This window comes from Oryctolagus cuniculus, chromosome 3 (genome assembly GCF_051225735.1).
Source record: "Oryctolagus cuniculus isolate XC-2025 breed Fujian yellow rabbit chromosome 3, ASM5122573v1, whole genome shotgun sequence".
Lineage (NCBI taxonomy): Eukaryota > Metazoa > Chordata > Mammalia > Lagomorpha > Leporidae > Oryctolagus > Oryctolagus cuniculus.
Genome location: NC_142869.1, coordinates 99,430,916 through 99,453,494, shown reverse-complemented (window position 1 = coordinate 99,453,494; position 22,579 = coordinate 99,430,916). Strand labels below are relative to the sequence as shown.

The following is a 22,579-nucleotide window of genomic DNA, read 5'->3' as shown; positions in this document are numbered from 1 at the left end:
TTTTTCTAGGTCCTTGAGGTGCGCTGAAAGCTCATTTATTTGGTACCTTTCCAATTTCTTGGTATAGGCACCTATTGCTATAAATTTGCCTCTCAATACTGCTTTTGCTGTATCCCATAAGTTTTGATATGTTGTGTTGTTGTCTTCATTTACTTCCAGAAAGTTTTTGATTTCTCTTTTGATTTCTTGAATGACCCAGTGTTCATTCAGGAGCATGTTGTTCAGTCTCCATGTGTTTGCATACTTTCTGGGGTTTCCTGAGTTGCTAATTTCCAGCTTCATCCCGCTGTGGTCTGAGAAGCTGCATGGTATGATTCTAATTCTTTTAAATTTGCTGAGACTTGCTTTATGGCCTAGTATGTGGTCAATCCTAGAGAAGGTTCCATGCGCTGCTGAGAAGAATGTGAAGTCTGTAGATGTAGGGTTGAAAGTTCTGTAGATATCTGTTAGATCCATTTGGGCAATAGTGTCAATTAAATCTGCTGTTTCCTTGTTGATCTTCTGTCCGGATGATCTGTCTATTTCTGAGAGTGGAGTATTGAAGTCCCCCAGTACTATTGTATTGTAATCTAAATCTCCCTTTAAGTCCCTTAACATATCTTTTAAATAGACCGGTGCCCTGTAATTAGGTGCATATACATTTATAATAGTTACATCTTCCTGTTGAATTGAACCCTTAATCATTATATAGTGTCCGTCTTTGTCTCTCTTAACAGTTTTTGTATTAAAGTTTATTTTGTCTGATTAAATATCAGCTCTTTTAAATGGCTTTATCCAACCACTCCACCTCATTTCCCTGGTATCTAATCTCCCACAATTTGCCAAACCACAAATTAATGGTTTATTACTGGAAACAAGTATGTACACACTTCCTGTTTTTTTCCAAGTAAATATGTGATGATGTATTGCAGTTTCTCAGTAACTCATGAAAATTTATATAAATCACAATTCTTTTATGATGTCCATGGGGCTATTATATAGGACTCTTTGTGTAACACTATATTGACTTTTATGTTGCTTTAATTTATAAAAAGCTGACTGGAGAGAAGATTGGGTGTGAAGCCAATAACTGAATTGCAAATTACACAAAGTTTTTGTGTTACTGTTAGCAGGCACAAGGGTCCTATCCAATTGGAGTGTTGCTGAACAATCAGCCTCAAATGGAAGTTCCTCAAAGGGAAGCTTTACTTAGGAAAACTGAAGGATACCCTGGAAAGGTATGGTGCCCGAGAGAAACTGCCTCCCTACGAAACAACTTGCCAGGATTACTACAGCAACAGTTAGGTGAGTGTACAGGAGGACTGAAGGAAGCAGGAAGCCCTTCTTGTTTAAGCAACAAGCATCTCTCTACATGGCAGGTTTAAAACTCGGACTCAGGCTGATTTCTTGCTGCTATCCTTATTTGTGGTTGCCTGGCCTCCTCTGAACAGAGTTCTAGCTTCCCTAGAACAGCCCATGAAAAACAAGTTGAATCCAGTACATGGCTTCAGATTCTCTGTCCCTGTGCCCTTCTTTTGCCCAATTCCAAACTCTTGGTTATATAGCTATCTTTTGTCAATAACTTTCTACTTCCTATTGAGTGCAAAATCATATGGAGTCAGATTCAAAATGTGCAATGTATTTTTTTTCCATGAACTGAAGTTGCTACAGCATTGAGTTTTTTAAAATGTATTTTTGTACAACCTCAAGAAGGAAACCTGCAAACACCCTAGAAGCATCAGCTCCATAAAGCACTGCCTGAGGGCCAGGGTTGTGGCACAGTGGGTTAAGGTGCTGTTTGTAATACTAGCATCCCATATCAGCATGCCAGTTTGAGACCTAGCTGTTCTGCTTCCTATCCAATTGTCTGATAATGCTCATGGGAAAGCAGCAGACAGATGCTGGCTCAAGTGCTTGGGCTCCTGACACCATGCAGGAGACCCAGATACAGTTTCTAGCTCCTGGTTTTGGTCTGGCCTAGATCAGCTCCTACCATTGTGGCCATTTGGGGAGTGAAACAAGGAATGGAAAAATCTGTCTACTTTCTGTCATTCTGCCTTCCAAATAAAAATCTAAAGCGCAAAAGCACAACCTGGCAATCATTGGCTTAGGGCACCCTGTTACTGAGAGTATGCAATTCGTGCTTTCGTGGGCCATTAGCATCTATTTTATATGTATAATATACCCTCTATCCACTAGTAATATTAAGTCTCAAAAAGGGAATTCTCACAGTACAAAATAATATAGAAGATTATTATAAACTATAGGATTTAAATATCCCTAATAAGTGTTGATTTATGGCTGGCGCCGCGGCTCAATAGCCTAATCCTCTGCCTGCAGCACCAGCACCCCGGTTCTAGTCCTGGTCGCCCCTCTTCCAGTCCAGCTCTCTGCTGTGGTCAAGGAGTGCAGTGGAGGATAGCCCAAGTCCTTGGGCCCTGCACCCCATGGAAGACCAGGAGAAGCACCTGGCTCCTGACTTCGGATCAGCACGGTGCGCCGGCCACAGCGCACCAGCTGCAGCGACCACTGAGGGGAGAACCAACAGAAAAGGAAGACCTTTCTCTCTGTCTCTCTCTCTCACTGTCCACTCTGTCAAAAAAAAAGTGTTGATTTATGGTAATAATTTTTGATGAATTCCCCATATTTCTATGATCCACTGTGTGATAATATATATGATAAAACATTAACTAATGATTAGAACCAAGATTTTCAGAATGACAAGAAAGTTATAAAATAAGTTAAATAAAAAATCCTTAATTCTTTTGCCATGATTCCAGCTATTATAAATCATTGAATGTTTATGTTTACTTATATATTTACATATATTTGGAAACAGCAGGGAGGGAGAGAGACTGCTCTATTCATTGGTTCCCTCCCCAAATGATGACAACAGCTAGTGCTGGACCAGGCTAAAGGTAGGAGCCAAGAACCCCATCAGTGTCCCCTACATGGGTGGCAGGGACCCAAGCACTTGAGCCAAAATCCACTATCTGCCAGGTGCATTAGCAGGAAACTGAATCAAATGCAAAGCTGGGATTCAAACTGGCAAAACAGGCAGTCCAACATGGAATGTGTCACCCTTGCTAGGTTTGTGGGAACTGATGACAGTCCCTTCTATCTCCTACAGCTCTAGAACTGTAGTTATTGGTGCTATAATCCCTGGAGTAAACCACACTCATGGGTGAGACCTTGAGAGCCTTACCTGCATTCCTCTGCTTCAGGCTGGCAGGTGATAGTCCATAATGCCAAGCGTAACCTGCACTCAACCTGTGAGGCATGGGCAATTCTGCAAAGGTGGGACTGTGACTGCTGGTTCTATAAGTCCCAGGGACACTTGTACTCCCATTTGGGACCTGTGGAAGGCTCTATGGGCAATCATCTCCTCCAGGCCTGTACCCACTATGTACAGTCTCAAGTATAACATGTGGTCACTGGTGGGACTCTGTGTGCTGTAGCTCATGCACTGTGACTGTTGGAGCTATATTCCAGAGTTCATCCCGAGGAACCTGAGTAAGAACCCCACTGCATCCTTCTGCTCTGGGTCTGTGACTATTCTCTGAAGCCCCAGGACAACTGTGATCCCCTGGGGTACATGGGGAAGGCCTTATCTGTATACCACTGGTCCAGGCTTACACTGGCTAGCTCACAGTCCGGGTTCGTAATCATTATCTGTGATCAACCTGTAAACAAGTTACCCTCTGAGTCCTGTAGCTCTGAGACTGAGACTATTGGGGTCACCTGGTTCTTCCTGTGGGACCTGGTGAAGACACTACCTGCATTCCACTGCTCTAGACCATGACTGTCCCTAGAATCACCTGTGCATGAAATATAAGACCTGGGCAAGATCTCTACCACATCCTGCAGCTCTGGGACTGTGCCTGTTCTAGAATCCCAAGAAACACTTGTGCTTGCATTGTGAATCCTGGGGAGGGCTCTAGCCTCATTTTATTGTTGCAAGCCTGCAGCTGCCAGTGCATGATCTCCAGTAACACCTAAGCTTTCTGCTATGAGACCTGGATGAGATACACTTTCTTCTCTGTAGCTGCTGGACTATATATATTAATACTATATTGTTCAGTCACTGAAGCCTACACTGTGGGACCTAGGGAAGACTAACTTCATTCAACTGCTGCAGGCCCACATTTCAAAGTGCAGAAGCTGCAGCATAACCTGCATTCACCATGTGGGACAAGGGCAGTGTATCCTTTGCATCCTCCAGTGCAGAGACTAGGAAGTTGGGGGCTATAAACAAGACCTGGGGAAGTCCTATTTGTATCACACAGTTGCAGGGTCACATCAATTGATGCTACAAGTCCCAGCATCATTCAGATTTCTCTGGCTGAATATAAGACAGCATGATGAACAGAGCTATTGTCATCATAAACCCCAGCATGACTGACACTCAACTATCTGGAACCGAAAGACACACATCTCAGAAACCATTATCCAACTCAAAGTCTTACATACCATCAACTTCTGGCACTCATGGATATTGCTAACATGGATTATACTTCTGGGCTCACTTAGAAACAAAGCCAAAAGAAGTATCCAACTGGCACCTCAAATTCCATCCAAAGAAAAAGTCTTTTCTTATGAAAACTATTTTGTAACAAAAGAAATGTTACACCAGATATGTAGATATCAACATAGGGACTTAGGAAACATGAAGCAAGGAAGCATGGAACCTCCAGAGGAACAATATTTTTCCACAAATAGATCCTGATTTGAAAGAAATTTATAAAATGCCTGAAAAGAATTCAGAATAATGCTAAGGAAATTCACAAAGACACAAATGCATAAAGATAGACAATTGAAAGAAATAAGGAAAACAATGCATGGTATGCATGAGAAATTCAACAGATGTAGAAATCATTCAACCAATAAGAACCAATCAGGAACTAATCAGAAATTTTGGAATTAAAAGCTTCAATCAGAAGCATAATAAATGCAGCTTGGAGCTTCAACAAAATAGACAAAGCAGAAGAAAGATGCAATATTGCTGAATAGGGGAAAGGTGTGCTGATATTGACAAAGAAAGATACCAGATGAAAAGGGAAGGAACTACATTCTCAGGGGACAGCTGGAGAGAAGTCTGCAGTGGAAAATCTACAGACAGAAGAGAGACACCATGGTGCAGTTGGTATGGTACAATCATGCAGTCAGTGGCTGGAAGGGATGCCATCTTATTGGAGGCAGGCAAGAGGAATCTGCAACAGGCTGTGTCACTGGTAATACTGCCTGAGTGAGAACCTTTTGGTCCCACTATCTTTAGTCGAGCCTGAAGTGCTAGCAGGGCTTAAGTGCCCATCTAACCCAGTGAAAAGAGAACACATTGCTTTCTTCCCTTCCTTTCAGCAAGGCGCACTGACCATTAGGGAGGAAGTGCCATCCTAATAAGGCAAATAGAAGCTTCTGTAGCCTGCACTTGACTGAAGATTTTGATAAATCTGTGGTTCACACTGACTTTGAGTCTGGCCTAGAGGGCATGCAGTGTGTGGTGTACCCACGTATGTCTGTGAAGGAGGGCACATGGCTCCCTTTCCCCTTACTCAATAAAAAGTGTTGGAATCAACTTGCCAAGGCAGAGCACCAACCAACAGACCTCCTCTGTCAGGAGCCAGCTGGATCTGGGAATACTGTCGCTCTCTCCATAGACAGGAAGGTTCAAAGGGCTGAGAGTGGATCCCCCACTCCTTGTGACTAGGAACCTTATAACTGTTCCCTAGGATATAGGGTATGGCTGGGTGTTTGGGTAGTCACTGGGTCTGGTTTCAGAGGCTCCGGTTTCCCTGAGTATGTGGTGATAGGGGGATGTAGGCAGGGAAAGGTATGCTCCAAAAAAGATGGTGAACAACCCCTTCTTATCCCACATTTTGCACATTTTCCCATTTCATGTGCCCACCAAGACCCAGCCAATCATGCCCCCTTCTGTGCTTGGGGAATGCCCTGAACATCTAGATCCCTCCAAACCCAACTCCAACCAGGCTCATGGACCAACCCCATTCAAATCAGCAATAGCTCTACATGCCATTTCCAGGGTGCTACCCCAAGTGACATAGATAAAAGGGAAGTTTGACTACCCACTAAAGACCAAGGATTCCACTTCCCTAGTGGACAATCAGCTCTGGGGTCCCCTTTTGATGCCTTAAGATGGGAGAGCTCTGCTTTTATGTTCTTTCATTTGTTTTGTTCTCCCACTCATTTATAAAGGACTCATTGCTTTTCAATTCAGGCTCTTTCCTTACTTCCTTACACTGAAAGAAGTCAATGACCAGGTAGTGCTGCCCTTCCATTACATTTCTGGTGCCAACTGAAACCCTGGTTGCGTGCTTCCTGAAGCCCAAGAGCAGAAACTTGAAACCTGAGAGGTACCCTCTGGACTTGGACTCTGTTCCATGATCAGTGTGTCTGCCACAAATGGTTATGGACAGAGAGAAAGGAGTCTTGATCCTCCTGCCTTTCTTGATCCTGCAGGATTGGGAGCCCTCCTACCACAGTTAAACTACAGTGGATTTCCTATCAGTGAAGAAGGTATACTTGGACTGGGTAGATCAACCTGTAGGTTGCCTGTAGAAGGGAGTCATGGATTTGAAGCTTTGTACACAGGAAAGATTTGATTAATTCCCAACAGCAGATGTGGAGCTGTCTCAGAGAGCAGGTAGAATCACATTACCTTCCTCTTTCCAGGTGGCTGCTGAGGACCCACGTAGGGGCAGGAGGATGCCCCACCTCACTCGGATCCACAACCTTTCTCCACAGACAGGAACCATTCACTCTAAGATCCGCTCCCCACTGGAATGTCCCCTCAAGCATTGGGAGGGGTTATATCCACAACACCTTAAAAATGGGGGCCTTCATTTTCTTTTGCACCCAAGTGTGGCCTAAATGTCCCCTCAGAGATCAGGAGTGATGACCAGAAAGGAGGGACTGTCACAATCCTCCATCTAGATTGCTTCTGTTTAAGAGAAAGCAAGTGGACAGAAGCCCTGTACATACAGGTTTTTTTTTTTTTTTTTTTTTTTTTTTTTTTTTTTTTACCTTATGAGACCATCCTGAATGACTGATTTTTTTTAACTTTTATTTAATGAATATAAATTTCCAAAGTACAACTTATGGATTACAATGGCTTCCCCCCCATAATGTCCCTCCCACCTGCAACCCTCCCCTTTCCCACTCCCTCTCCCCTTCCATTCACATGAGGATTCATTTTCGATTATCTTAATATACAGAAGATCAGCTTAGTATACATTAAGTAAGGATTTCAACAGTTTGCTCCCACACAGAAACATAAAGTGAAAAATAATAGATGATTTTTTTAAATGATGATGAAATCAGATCAGACCTATTGTCATGTTTAATCCCAGTGAGAGTCAAGTTGGGAATTGATAACTTCCTTTTTTTTATATAGAAGATCAGTTTAGTATGCATTAAGTAAAGATTTCAACAGTTTGCACCCCCATAGAAACACAAAGTGAAATACACTGTTTGAGTACTCGTTATAGCATTAAATCTCAATGTACAGCACATTAAGGACAGAGATCCTACATGAGGAATAAGTGCACAGTGACTCCTGTTGTTGACTTTACAAATTGACACTCCTGTTTATGGCATCAGTAATCTCCCTATGCTCCAGTCATGAGTTTCCAAGGCTATGGAAGCCCTCTGAGTTCTCCGACTCTTATCTTGTTTAGACAAGGTCATAGTCAAAATGGAGGTTCTCTCCTCCCTTCAGAGAAAGGTACCTCCTTCTTTGAAGACCTGTTCTTTCCACTGGGATCTCACTCGCAGAGATCATTTTGCCAGAGTGTCTTGGCTTTCCATGCCTGAAATACTCTCATGGGCTTTTCAGCCAGATCCGAATGGCTTTAGGGCTGATTCTGAGGCCAGAGTGCTATTTAGGACATCTGCCATTCTATGAGTCTGCTGAGTATCTCGCTTCCCATGTTGGATCACTCTCCCCTTTATTTATTCTATCGGTTAGTGTTAGCAGGTACTAGACTTGTTTATGACCTGTGCTTAGATGGGGAGACTGTTCCCCTCCTCCAGCTCACTGGGAAGAAGTATTAGGAGACCACCCAGACCATCACCAGAGTCCCATAACCTGCTCGCCCCCTGATAAACTATGGAGGGAGCCCAGAGATTTTGCCACTGTCACCTTCCTGTGCTGGATAGTCACTAATGCTCCACCAGAAACATGTCAGTTCATGCCTCTCTGGCTGGCTACAACTGGGAGAGTGATTAGGGTTCCCTTTAACCTGTTTGAATTTAGGGAAATAAAGCAAGATTCGGGTAACTTCACAAATGACTCAGAAAAGTACATTAGCAGTTTTAGGAAGCTTTGTGCCCTTTATGATCTAACTAGGAGAGATGTCAAAATCATCTGTGATGAAGACCCTTCTTTCCACAGAGAGAAAAAAGAGGTTTTAGATCAGGCTGTGCAAGTGGACAATGCCTATTATCTCATACATTCCAAGAGACACCCACATATCCCAACCAGACATACCACTGTACGTGAAGCGGAACCAGATTGGGACCCTGAGAATCCCTTCTAGGACTGGTGCCATAAGCAATTCCTCTATTGTATTTCACAGGCCTCAAGGCTGCCAGAACCAAGGGATTTAACTATACACAACTTACTCTGGTCCATAAGAAAGAAAAAGAACCCCTAGCAGTTTTTCTTTAGAGACTCCAGAAGAGTGTCCAAACATATTCTCATAGATTCACAGTTGCTGGAGGGAGAAGTCCTCCTTTATCATAAGTTCCTAAATCAGTCACCCCCAGACATTTGCTATAAGCTCCAAAAGCTGAAAGATATGGTTTCAGAGGCCACTGAAGTATATTATAACTGAGACCATGAAAGGGATAAAGAAAAACGGGAGACATAACTAAGTGGTGGTGGCCCTCTGGGTCCCTCCACCACGGATATCCCAAAAAGAGATGATAAGGGACCAGTCTGCTTTCTCTGTCGCCAGCCTGAACACTTTAGATGCAAGTACCCTAAAAAGTGACAGATACCACCAACACTGTGCCCAAATTGTGGAGGGACCCACTGGAAAAATACCGTCCCCAGTCTTAATGAGTAGTGATGGTCCCTGGGGCCTGCAAAATTGGCCTCTGTTGCTCCAATCCAACTAGAGGATCCCTGGGCAGAATTCATGGTAGGTGGTCGGCTGGCCAACTTCCTGTTCAATATGAGGGGATGCTTCCTGATGCTTTCCTCCTATCCTGGTCCTAGGTCTCCTCATAAGGTAATGATCCGGCCGGCGCCGCGGCTCACTAGGCTAATCCTCCACCTGTGGCGCCGGCACACCAGGTTCTAGTCCCGGTCGGGGTGCCGGATTCTGTCCCGGTTGCCCCTCTTCCAGGCCAGCTCTCTTCTATGGCCAGGGAGTGCAGTGGAGGATGGCCCAAGTCCTTGGACCCTGCACCTACATGGGAGACCAGGGGAAGCACCTGGCTCCTGCCAGATCAGCGCAGTGCACTGGCCGCAGCACACCAGCCGCGGCGGCCATTGGAGGGTGAACCAATGGCAAAAGGAAGAACTTTCTCTCTGTCTCTCTCACCGTCCACTCTGCCTGTCAAAAAAAAAAAAAAAAAAAAAAAAAGTAATGATCCAGGGAGTTATAGGAAAAAGCCTATAGAGATAGTTTCACTCCACCCCTTGCTTGTTGAGGAGAACCTGACTTTACCCACTCTTTTCTTATCCTCCCTAAAGTTCCAATCCCTTCCTGGGAAGGGACATCCTATTCTTAACTCAATTCCTGTTAGTACCCCAGGAAACTACAAATGTAATGATATTACATTATTTTAATGAGTATGGCTTCATATTCACACTGAGGAATGCACAGGTCCTATGGGTGATTTATGCCCCTGAGTACATAGGATGTGCTGGCACTGTGGGCTTAGCCTGGACAGTTGGTTCACATGCCAACCAACATGATCATACCCTCCCCGCTGCTGACAATAGAGAAGATCTACCACGCCCAACTTGTGTATCACTCTGGACTGTTGCTCCACCATCAGGTATTGACCACAGCTCCCTGGCCCCACCCAGCACCTCTGGATATCTGCCAAAGGAGAAGACACTCCACTGAGCAATAGAGGCATGATTCAAACACAAAAGCCCTCAAAGGAGAAAACCAAGTGTTTCCACAAGAAACATGATTAAGGAAGACAATATTACTCTCAAGAAGGAATACAACATCACTTCAATATCAGAATGTGAAGATGAAGAGATTGATGAAATGTCTAAAGAGGAATTCAAAAGCATGATCATAATATTACTCAAAAATCTATGAAGCAAATACATGAGTTAAAGAAACTGATACATGACATGCTTGAGAAATTTTGTTGAGGGAGATATTGAAGAGAAAATCAAACTGGGGTATTGGAATTGAAGAATTCAACATGGCAAATAAAAAAATACCCTGGTCTCCTGCAGTGCCAACATCTTATATGGGTAACAATTCGTGTCTCGGCTGCTCCATTCCAATCCATCTCCTTGTTAATGGTCTGGGAAAAGCAACAGAAGATGGCTCAAGTGTTTGGGCCACCGACATGGAGATCCAAATGAAGCTCCAGACTTTGGCCTGGCCCAGCCCTAGCCATTGCAGCTATTTGGGGAGTGAATCAGTAGATGGAAGATCCCTCTATGTTTCTCTCTGTCTGTCTCTCTCTGTCTGTCTCTCTCTGTCTCTGTCTCTCTCTGTCTCTGTCTCTCTCTCTCTCTCTCTCTCTCTCTCTCTGTGTGTGTGTGTATCTCTTACTTTGGAATTAATAAAACTTAAAAACCACAGTGGAAAGCCTTAACAGAATGAGAATATCCAAACCAGGAAACAGTTTTTTGAAACATCTGTCAAAGATGAAGAAGATGAAGATGATGAAGAAGAAAAATTTAGAAAAAGTGAAATGAATTTTCAAAATTTATGGGATAGGCTGGCACTGTGGCTCACTAGGCTAATCCTCCGCCTGTGTTGCCGGTACCCCAGGGTCTAATCCCGGTCAGGGTGCCAGATTCTGTCCTGGTTTCTCCTCTTCCAGTCCAGCTCTCTGCTGTGGCTCAGGAAGGCAGTGGAGGATGGCCTAAGTGCATGGGCCCTGCACCCGCATGGGAGACCAGGAGGAAGCATCTGGCTCCTGGCTTCGGATTGGCGCAGTGCGCCGGCCGCAACACACTGGCTGTAGCGGCCACTTGGGGGATGAACCGACGGAAAAAGGAAGACCTTTCTCTCTGTCTCTCTCTTACTGTCTAACTCTGCCTGTCAAATATATATATATATATATATATATATATATATATATATAAATTTATGAGATAACATCAAATGATCAAATATATGTGTCTTAGGAATTCCTGAAGTTGTGAAAAGAGAGAGTGGATTATAAAATTATTCAGTGAAATAAGAGCAGAAAAGTTGCTTAATTTGTAGGAAGATATAGGCACCCAAGTACAGTAAGCACACAGAACACATACATGACATGATCAGAAAATATGTTTAACAAAACACATTACTGCCAAACTTTCAGGAGTAAAACAGAAAGAGATTGTAAATGTGGCACAAGAGATTCTCCAGAACAACATCCTACCTAATGAACAGTGGGTCATAGAAGAAGTCAAAATATTCCTGGAGACAAATAAATATGGCAATACAATGCATGAAAATTTGTGGGATACAGCAAAAGCATTGCTAAGAGAAAAGTACACGGGGCCAGTGCCGTGGCTCACTTGGTTAATCCTCTGCAGCACCGGCATCCCATATGGGCACCGGGTTCTAGTCCAGGTTGCTCTTCTTCCAGTCCAGCTCTCTGCTGTGGCCCAGGAAGGTAGTGGAGGATGGCCCAAGTGCTTGGGCACCTGCACCCGCGTGGGAGACAAGGAAGAAGCACCTGGCTCCTGGCTTCAGATCGGTGTAGCTCTGACAGTGGCAGCCATTTGGGGGGAGAACCAACAGAGGGAGGACCTTTCTCTCTGAATCTCTCACTGTCGAACTCTGTCAATTAAAAAAAAAAGAGGAAAGTACACAATAATTAGTGCCTACATGAAGAAATTGGAAAGGCATCAAATAAATGATCTAAAAATGCATCTCAGAAAACTAGAAAAGAACAAACCAAACCCCAAACCAATAGGAAGCAAGAACTAAAAATTAGAGAATAAACAAAATTGAAATAAAAATACAAAGGTAGGTGAAATGAAGACCTCTCTTTTGAAGAACAGAAAAAATTGAGACACAATTGGCCCAACCAATCAAAAAGGGGGGAAAGACCCAAATTAATAAACCAGAGAGGAAAAAGGAGATGTTACAAAGGATGCCACACAGAAGTAAAAAGAATCATCAGGAATTACTACAAATAGGTATATGCCAACAAACTGGAAAATCTTCAGGAAATAGATTTCTGGATACACACAATTTACAAAAATTGAGTCATGAAGACATAAGAAAACCTTAACAGACCAATAACCAAGATGGTGATTAAATCTGTGATAAAGACCTTCCCAAAAAAGAAAACCCCAGGACCAGATGGCTTCACTGCTGAATTCTATTTTTTTAAATTTTTACTTGTTTTTAAAAAGATTTACTTATTTATTTGAAAGGCAGAGTTACAAAGAGGCAAAAGGAGAGAGAGAGAGAGAGAGAGAGAGAGACAGAAAGAGAGGGAGGATCAATCTTCCATCCACTGATTCACTCCCCAAATGGGCACAACAGCCAGAGTTGTGCCAAAACAAAGCTAGGAGCCTGGAGCTTCTTCCAGATTCCCCACACAGATGCAGGGGCCCAGGGACCTGGGCCATCTCCTACTGCTTTCCCAAGCCACAGCAGAGAGCTAGATCAGAAGTGGTGCAACCAGGACTTGAACCAGCTCCCATGTGGGATGATGGCACTGAATAGCAGCTTTACCCACTATGCCATAGCACCAGTCCCATCTACCAAAGTTTATAGAACTAACTTGAAATTCTTCTCAAACTTTTTAAAACAATTAAAACTGAGGGCATCCTCCCAAACCCTTTATATAATCCCAGATCATCTAATTCCAAAACCAGAAAAAGATACAACAAAGAAATAACTATAGACCAATATCCCTGATGAACATAGATACTAAAAAAAATCCTCAAAAAATACTAATTAAATCCAACAATGCATCAGAAAAAAAAAATCATTCACATGGACCAAGTGGAATTTATCCCTGGTATGCAGGGATGGTTCAATATACACAAATCACTAGATGTGATACATCACACTAACATTGAAGAATAAAAACCATGTGATTATCTCAATAGATGCAGACAAAGCATTTGATAAAATGCAACACCCTTTTCTAATAAAAAACCATAAGCAAATCAGGTATAGGAGAAGCATATCTCAACAGAATCAAGGCAATATATGACAAACCCACCACCAACATCATACTGAATGGAGGGAAAGCTGGAATCATTTCCACTAAGATCTGAAAACCAGACAAGGATGCCCACTCTCATCATTGCTAGTCAGAATAATTCTGGAAATTTTATCCAGAGCCATTAGATAAGAAAAAGAAAACAAAGGGGTACAAATAGGGAAGGAGGGAGTCGAATTATCCCTGTTTATCTATGATATGATCCTATTATAGGAGAACCAAAAGACTTAACTAAGAAATTATGGGAACTCATTAAGAGAGTTAGCAAAGCTGCAGCATATAAAAATCAACACAGGGCTGGCGCTGTGGCACAGTAGGTTAATTCTCTGCCTATGGTGCTGGCATCCCATATGAGTGCCAGTCCTAGTCCCAGCTGTTCCTCTTCCAACATATCTCTGTGCTGTGCCCTGGGAGGGCAGTAAAGGATGGCCCCAGCACTTAGGCCCCTGCACACATGTGGGAGACACGGAACAAGCTCCCAGCTCCTGCTTTCAATCAGCTCAGCCACTTAGGATGTGGATCAGCAGATGGAAGACCTTTCCCTCCGTCTCTCCCTCTTACTGTCTGTAGTTCTACTTCTCAAATAAAAACTTTTTATAAAAATCAGCACAAAAGTTTGATTGTATTTGTATATGTAAGTAATGTGGCTGCAGAATAACTTGTAAGATTCCATCAGAATAGCTATAAAAATTTGAATACCATCAGATAAATTGAACCATCTCTACAAAGATCTCTACAATGAAATTTATAAAACATTAAGGAAAAAAAATAGAAGAAACAAAAGAAAAAAAGGAAAAAATCTCCTATGTTCACGGATTGGAAGAATTAATATCATCAAAATGTCCATACTCCTCAAAGCAATTTACACATACCAAAGATGTTCTCAGAAAATCTGGAAAATATGACTCTGAAATTCATATTTAATTATAAGATACTCCAATAATTGAAGCAATCCTAAACAATAAAAAATTAAGCTGGGAGGCATGATATTACCTGATTTAAAGACATATTACAGGGCAGTTATAATGAAAACAGCCTGCTACTGGCAGATTTCAGGACATATTACAGGGCAGTTATAATCAAAACAGCCTGATACTGGCAGAAGAATAGACAAATGGACCATGGAACAGATTAGGAACCCCTTCTGATCTGTTTTACTGCTTTCCCAGGGACATTAGTAGGAAGGCATATCAGAAGGGGAGCAAGATCCCTGCCTAACACCCTATACAAAAATCAACTCACGATGGATCAAAGATCTAAATCTAAGACCTGAAACCATCAAATTACTAGAGGGAAACATAGGGAAAACACTGTAAGGTACTTGCATCAGAAATGTCTTTTTAGATCAGACTCTAGACATATAGGCAATAAAGGCAAAAATAAAAATCAGGATTACATCAAGGTAAGAAGCTTCTGCATAGCAAAGGAAACATTGGACAAATAATGAGGCAAGTGACAGAGTGAAGAAAATATTTGTAAACTATCAATCTGATAAAGATTAATATTAGGATATACAAGGAGTCCAAGAAACTCAACAACCATAAAACAATCCAATTAAGAAATGGACTAAGGACATGAACAGACATTTTTCAAAGGAAGAAATACAAATAGACAACAGACACATCAAAAGATGCTCAGGATCACTAGCCATTAGGCAAATGCAAATAAAAACCACAATGGGGTTTCACCTCAGTCTGGTTGAAGTAGGCAGGCATACAGGTTAAAATTGGTCAGATTTGTGAACTGGAAGACCATACCCCTGTGTGACCTCATGCTCCTACCTGATGCCTTTGCCACGCCCCTGTGTGTCCTCATTCCCTACCTGGCCATACCGGGGTGCCCACCAGCCAATCAGGTTAATTAACCACTCCCCTTTGGAGTGGGTTAAAAGCCTAGGGCACAGTGTGCCCGGGCCCCTGCTCTTCTTCCCTGGCCTCTTGCCAGGACAGGGCTTGCTGTAGCCCTGCACCTCCAGGGTGCATGGCCTTCAGGCCTAGATGGCCTAGATGCTCATCCACGTGGCTGGTTCCTGGTGCTTGGTATGAACCCCTATTCACTTCTCTCCCCTAAATAAAGCTCTCACCCTTCTATGCATCTTTCTCCCTAAATAAAAGCTTAAAACGTACCATGCTGCCTCATTTCTATGCCAGTATTTTGAATTCTTCTCTAAATACTAAGCAAGAACCCTCTCGGGCTTATTAATATCAGGGATTTGGTAATAAGCCTGTGGTGAAATAGTAAGGCACCCCAAATTCCGGTACCGCATGTGGCACCCCGGATAGCATTTCTAGGGAACTTTAAGGGGCCACATTTCAGGGTAAATATTAGGGGGTCTTCTCCGATTTCACAGTTAGAATGACTATAATCCAAAAATCAAAAAATAACACACTGGAAAAGATGTGGAGGAAAAGGTATTCTAATAAACTATTGGTAGGAATGTAAGCTAGTACAACCATTATGGAAGACAGTATGGAGACTCCTCAGATATCTGAAAATTGATATACCATAAGACCAAGCCATTCCACTCCTGGAAATTTACCCATAGGAAATGAAATAAACATATGAAAGAGTTATCTATAACCCCATTTTTCTAGCAGCTCATCTCAAAATAGCTAAAATATGGTGTCAACACAGGTGCCCATCAACTGATGGATGAAAAAAGAAAGTGTGATATATTTACAAAATGGAACATAACTCTCAATAAAAAAAATTAAACCATTTATCATAGTGTTCATTTCACTTTAACAGCTTTCCTTTTTGGTTCTCAGTTAGTTGACGGAAACGGTGACTTGATCAGCCCTCACCCTGACTGTTGATGAGCAGCTTAATATGTTATCCCTCTTAGTATTTTTTTTTTGTTTATTCTACTTAATACTTTTGGTTGAATACTGTAATCAATCCACAATTCTTCTTAAGTGCTGAAACTTAACTGAAAAGTGATCGCTGTTAAATATAAGAGTGGGAATAAGAGAGGGAAGAGATGTGCAATTCAGGACATGCTCAAGCTGACTTACCTCAAATGGTAGAGTTAGAAACATACCAGGGGATTCGAATTCAATCCCATCGAGGTGGCATGTACCAATGCCATCTCACTAGTCCCAGTGATCAATTTCTGTTCACAATTGATCATAATGATAGGACTAAGAACCAAAGGGATCACATAAACAAGAATAGTGTCTGCAAATACTAGCTGATAGAATCAAAAAGGGAGAGAATGATCCAACATGGGAAGTGAGATACACAGCAGACCCGTAGAATGGCAGATGTCCTAAACAGCACTCTGGCCTCAGAATCAGCCCTTAAGGCATGCGGATCCGGCTGAAAAGCCCATGAGAGTCTTTCAGGCATGGAAAGCCAAGACACTCTGGGGGAAAAAAAAACCTAAATGAAAGATCTCCACGAGTGAGATCCCAGTGGAAAGAATGGGTCATCAAAGAAGGAGGTACCTTTCTCTGACGGGAGGAGAGAACTTCCACTTTGACCATGGCCATGTCTAAATATGATCAGAGTCAGTGAACTCAGGGGGCTTCCATAGCCTTGGCAGCTCATGACAAGAGCCTAGGGTGATTACTGATGCCATAAACAAGAGTGTCAATTTGTTAAGTCAACACCAGGAGTCACTGTGCACTTACTCCTCATGTAGGATCTTTGTCCTTAGTGTGCTGTACATTGAGATTTAATGCTATAAGTAATACTCAAACAGTATTTTTCACTTTATGTTTCTGTGTGGGAGCAAACTGTTGAAATCTTTACTTAATGTATGCTAAACTGATCTTCTGTATATAAAGAGAAATGAAAATGAATCTTGATGTGAATGGAAGGGGAGAGGGAGTGGATAAGGGGAGGGTTGCGGGTGGGATGGACGTTATGTGGGGAAAGCCATTGTAATCCATATTCTGTACTTTGGAAATTTATATTCATTAAATAAAAGTTAAAAAAAAGAAAAAAATACTTAGCATTGATACAATCAATTCTAGAGTCATAAAAAGGATTTTGAGATCATAAACTAACATCGTGATATTATTGTGTGGTGTGATTGACATGCCATAGTGCAATCATTGTGATGTCATAGAATATATGTCATTCATATTTTTATGTAAGTTCCCATCAATTGATATGTCCCAAACTGATTTTTGTGATATCATAAATATTTGTGGTTAGTCTACTGTGATATTATAAATGAATTATTGTGCTGTTAAACCATTGTGGTGTAATAATCTGGTTTGATATAATTTAGCACTGTAATGCCATAAACTTACCATTGTGATTCCCTAAAAGTTATGTCAAAATCATTTGTAATATTTTGTACCGTTGTGAAGTCATAAACCAAACATTGCAATGTCAAAAAAAAAAATAAACCTTTTCTTTAGCAACAACATGCATGCAATTGGAGACCATTATGCTTAGTGAAATAATCTAGTCCCCCCCAAAATAATATTTGCCCTGATTTCATATAACTAATATACAGAGTACATAAATGTGTAATATATATGAGCAAATTGACATTTTGAGATTCCATTATTGTTTATAACACTTGTCTATACTCCTGAGGAACATTGGCTCTTTTACTTATTATTTGTTGAATTTTTATTTACTGGAAAGCTCAGCTTGTGATTATAAAGTTAATTAAAACTATGTCATAAAAATCAAAAGAAAAATAAGCAAAGTAGGAGAAGGGAGAATGATTTTGCGGGAGGAAAACAGTTTGGTGGGAAGTATCATTATGCTCCAAAAGAGTACTCATGAAATACATGAAATTTGTTCCCTTTATAGGAATAATTTAACAATGAATTTCTGATATTGAGCCCAATACTTTTGAAATAACCCAAAGGAAAAAAATAAATAAAAAGAATTAGCAAGACTAAAAAAGACCAATGAGACATATGGAATACCATTATACCGACAATAAGTGGATGAGAGTGGGGAATACCCTTGTTGAGCCAAATAAGGCCTACAAGAATATTTGGCCTGGTCCTGACAAAGCAATTGCAGGTGAAACTCTAAATTTACTAAATCTATTGCGTGCTAGTTTTTGAAAGATTTTCTTGTATTTTATTTGAAAAGCAGAGAGCGAGAGTGAGAGAGAGACAAAGAGAGGGGTGAAGAGAGAATCTTCCATCTGCTGTTTCACTTCCCAAATGGTTATAACAGCTGGGGTTGGGCCAGCCTGAAACCAGGGGCCTGGAATTCCATCTGGTGGATGCACCCAGGTGGCATCTGTTTTACTACTTTCCCAGGGACATTAGTAGAAAGCCAGATCAGAAGGGGAGCAGCCGGGATCAGTCTGTGCTCTCATATAGAATGCTGGCATTGCAGGATGTAGTTTAATGCACTTCATAACAATGCCAGCCCCCTTTCAGTTGAAAATTTTCATGGCCCTAGAGTGATTTTATAAATATCCAACTGGCCCTTGCCAGAAAACAGATTCTCAATCCCTGATTAGTGATGCTGAAGGAGAAGATAATGAAAAAGGCATTGAGAACCTATTTAACATAGTGGTTGAAATATTCCCAAGTCTCAGAACAGATATGGACATTCAGATATGGGAAGCTCAAAGAACCCAAATCAGAATCAACTAAAAATACCTTCTCAATGGAGTATTACAGTCAAATTGTCAAAATTAAGGACAAGAGAATCCCAAAGTCAGTGATAATAAAACAAATTACATAGAAAGGAAAACTCATTAGACTAACAACAGATTTCTCAGCTAAAACCCTGCAGAGCAGAAGAGAATGATATATGCAAGGTCTTGAAATTTTAAAAAAGTAAAAACTTTCAATCAAGAGTACTATATACAGTGAAAGTATTCTTTTGAAGTCAAGGAGAAATAAATTATTTCCTAGATAAACAAAAACAGAGAATTCATTACCAAAACGCAAAGATATATAATGATGGAGGAAGAAATAAAAAAAAATGTATAAAACAATCAGCAAACAAATCAACAAAATGGCAGGAGTTGTTTCTTTTCTAGTAATATTAACTTTGAGTACTTATGGCTTAACTTACCTGGTTAAAAGAAATAAGTTATCCAAATGAATTAAAAAACAAAATCAAAACAAGACCTATGTTGCCTAGCAGAAACTCACTTCACAGGTAAAGACACACATGGTAATACCTGATTTCAAGACATATTACAGGGCAGTTATAATGAAAACAGCCTGATACTGGCAGAAGAATAAACAAATGGACCATGGAACAGATTAGGAACCCCAGAAATTAATCCACAAATTAGAAGAATTAACATTATTTAAATATCCATAATACCTAAAGTAATAGCAATCTACAGAGTCAATGTAATCTCTATCAAAACACCAATGACATTCCTCACAAAACTAGGAGAAAACAATGCTAAAATACATATGGAATCACAAAATACCCAGAATAACCTCAGAGATCTTGAGTTTTAAAAAGGAAGAAGAACGCTGGAGGCATCTGAATACCTAATTTCAAAGCATACAACAAAGACACAGTGATGAAAACATCATAGTACTGTAACTGAAAGTAATTCATACAACAATGGAACATAACAGAGAGCCCAGAAATTAATTCAGATTCATACAGCCAACAGATATTTGACAAAGGTACCAAAAATATTTTTGGAGAAAGGATAGTCTTTTCAATAAATAGTGTTCACAAAACTAAACATACATATATAAAAGAATATAATTGGATCCCTACCTCTCACCATATACAAAAATCAACTCAAAATGGATCAAAGATATACATGCAGTACCTGAAGCTATGACATTGCTAAAAGAAAACACTGGGGAAATACTTCAAGAGATGGATGAAGGCAATGATTTGTTGTATAAGACTCCAATAGCACAGGCAGAAAAATTAACATCAGGAAAATGGAATTATATCAAACTCAGAAGCTTCTGCACAGCACAGGAAACAACCAACACATTGAAGAGGCATCTGAGAAAATGCGAGAAATTATCTGTAAGCCACTTATCTGATGAAGATATATCAGGCACTCAAAAACCTCAACAACAAAAATAAAAAATCAATACAGCTAATAAATACGCAAAGGAACTGGACACTTCTCCAAAGAAGAAATACAAATGTTTAAAAAAATGAAAATATCACTAGCCATCAGAGAAATTAAAATCAAAACCACAATGAAATATAACCTCACCTCTGTTAGAATGGCTATTATCCAAAAGAAAGAAAGTAACAATTGCTAGTGAAGTTATGAAGAAAGGAGATTCCTACACATTTTGGTGGAAATATAAATTAGCATAGCCACTATGGAAAACAGTAGAGTGAATTCTTTAGAAATAGAAATAGAACCGCCATTTGATCCAGCAATCTAATTACTGGGTATATTTCCAAAAGCCATGAAATAATTGTTTCATAGAGTTACCTGCTTTACCATGTTTATTGCAGCGGTGTTCACAATAGCCAGGATATTGAAAAAGCAAGATGTGCATCATCCCATAGATGGACAAAGAAAATCTCTCTCACACGCACACACAAAATGTTACACTGACATGGGATTTGCATAGTTAGGTCTCAGGAGCTGGAAACTTCTACCTCTTACCTTCAATCAAATGTCTGCCTTCCCATAATGCTCCTTACACATAGGACTTGCATGCAGAGGCTATAGAAGGAGTAGAAGACATGAGAACAGCCTCTTTGTGCCATGGACCTTGTGTAAAGTCATTGCGCCTGTCTTTGATGCTTGTTTTGTTTGCCTGTTCAACAATGAATGGAAAGTTTCAAAACTGTATTGTCTCCTTATATGCAGACATACCTTCCCTTTAGCAGGCAATGCTTTCAGTTTCCCTGTCTTCCCTAGATTATGGGCCATTCTTTGGCCCACTTGCTTGTATTTCTTTGTGTAGGGCAGCTCACATTCACACATAAATATGTATTCACGGGGCCAGCGCTATGGTATAGCAGGTAAAGCCACAACCTGTAGCACTGGCATCCATATGCATGCCAGTTTGAGTCCCAGTTGCTCTACTTCTGATCCAGCTCCCTGCTAAAGTACCTGGGAAAGCAGAAGAAGATGGCCCAAGTACTTGGTCCCTGTACCCACGTGGGAGACCTAGAAGAAGCTCCTGGCTCTTAGCTTTAAATCGGCCCAGTGCCAGCCATTGTGGCCATTTGGGAGTGAACCAGTGGATGGACAATCTTGTGTTCTCTATTTCTCCCCACCCCCCACTGCCTCTCAGATAAATAAATTTTTATTTTTTATATTTGCTCCCTTGTTACCAAATAAACTGCCCTCATTTGTACACAATACTTGTCTCCACTTAGTATTTCTATGGAGGAGATGCAAGATCCTGGATGAAACCATTCATTGTGTGCATCATAATGATGAGCCAGCAAGGAGTATATAACCCCAAAATGATAATGCATGACTAAACCTTGATTATAGATTTGTTTTTGGTATTTTGGAAAGTGCTCAGGCAGTTTAATATTCTTTTTCTTTGTTTTTTTCCTCTGTTATTAGAGATTCAGGTGATTTTTTGAAATGAAAGTATTTATGCTTTTGCTTTTTGCGTAGGTAATTGTTGGAGACAAGCCTCAGACTCAGGCTGAAAAAATTGTTAAAAAGATTGTTCATCAGTAGGCATGGGCTGGAAACATTGTGCTCAGGTATACACCTTTTACAGGCAATATATTTTAAGAGCTAGTACTTGGTATGGAACAGGCCAGTTCTTAGAACTGAACCATAACTACTGGATAGCATTTGTCCAACCTGGTTTTATCCTCCATATTGTCATCTGCTCATGGTATGACTCCCTGCTCCTCTCCTTTGCTTACTGGGAGGAAGAAAGAAAAGGGCCATTTCCTGATGTTAGTTTTTATATCCAACTTCTGAGGGGTTGGGAATTTCTCCTCTATTGGAAGTGGGGAAATAGGGCCCTCCCTTTTGGTCATCCCTTTCCAAGAACAGTGGGCCAGTGACAACCATGACTGAGTGGTAGCCAGCCCGCTTACAGTTTAGTTAAGGCATAATAGCTATTACAAACTCCCAACTATTGAACAATAAGTAGCCATGAAGAAAAGCATGTTTGAATTCAGGTGGCTTTTGGTTCCTGGTGTATTAATGCGGTGTCGGCTAGCCAAATTGGACCTAATATTTCATAAATAGGTAAGCCTTCCTTTGCTGCAGGGGTCAGCTTTGAGAAATATGAATTCTGGGATTTCCCAACGCTAACATCTTAAGATGCTTGTATATTATCACCATTCT

At 41.0% G+C, this 22,579-nt stretch overlaps 1 protein-coding gene and 1 long non-coding RNA gene across 8 annotated transcripts in view; one reads left to right on the top strand and one right to left on the bottom strand.

The window, feature by feature from the left end:
* Positions 1-6,992, top strand: part of KYNU (kynureninase) — a 226,249-nt gene extending 219,257 nt beyond the window's left edge. For 3 of the 6 annotated variants that reach the window (XM_089329240.1, XM_017342818.4, XM_089329239.1), the window contains exon 14: positions 1,110-2,696. In XM_089329240.1, coding sequence (XP_089185366.1) covers positions 1,110-1,364 — 255 coding nt within the window. In that variant the 3' untranslated portion in view covers positions 1,365-2,696. Of the gene's footprint in view, positions 1-1,109; positions 2,697-6,669 lie in introns of those variants that run through there. The other 3 variants (XM_070071543.2, XM_089329242.1, XM_089329241.1) reach the window with 3 other exon arrangements.
* A 2,817-nt stretch (positions 6,993-9,809) lies between these two features.
* The window catches only part of LOC149127440 (uncharacterized), a 77,835-nt gene continuing 65,065 nt past the window's right edge, over positions 9,810-22,579 (bottom strand). For both annotated transcript variants that reach the window (XR_016231570.1, XR_016231567.1), the window contains one exon: positions 9,810-11,972. This is a non-coding gene — a long non-coding RNA (uncharacterized LOC149127440). The remainder of the gene's footprint in view (positions 11,973-22,579) is intronic.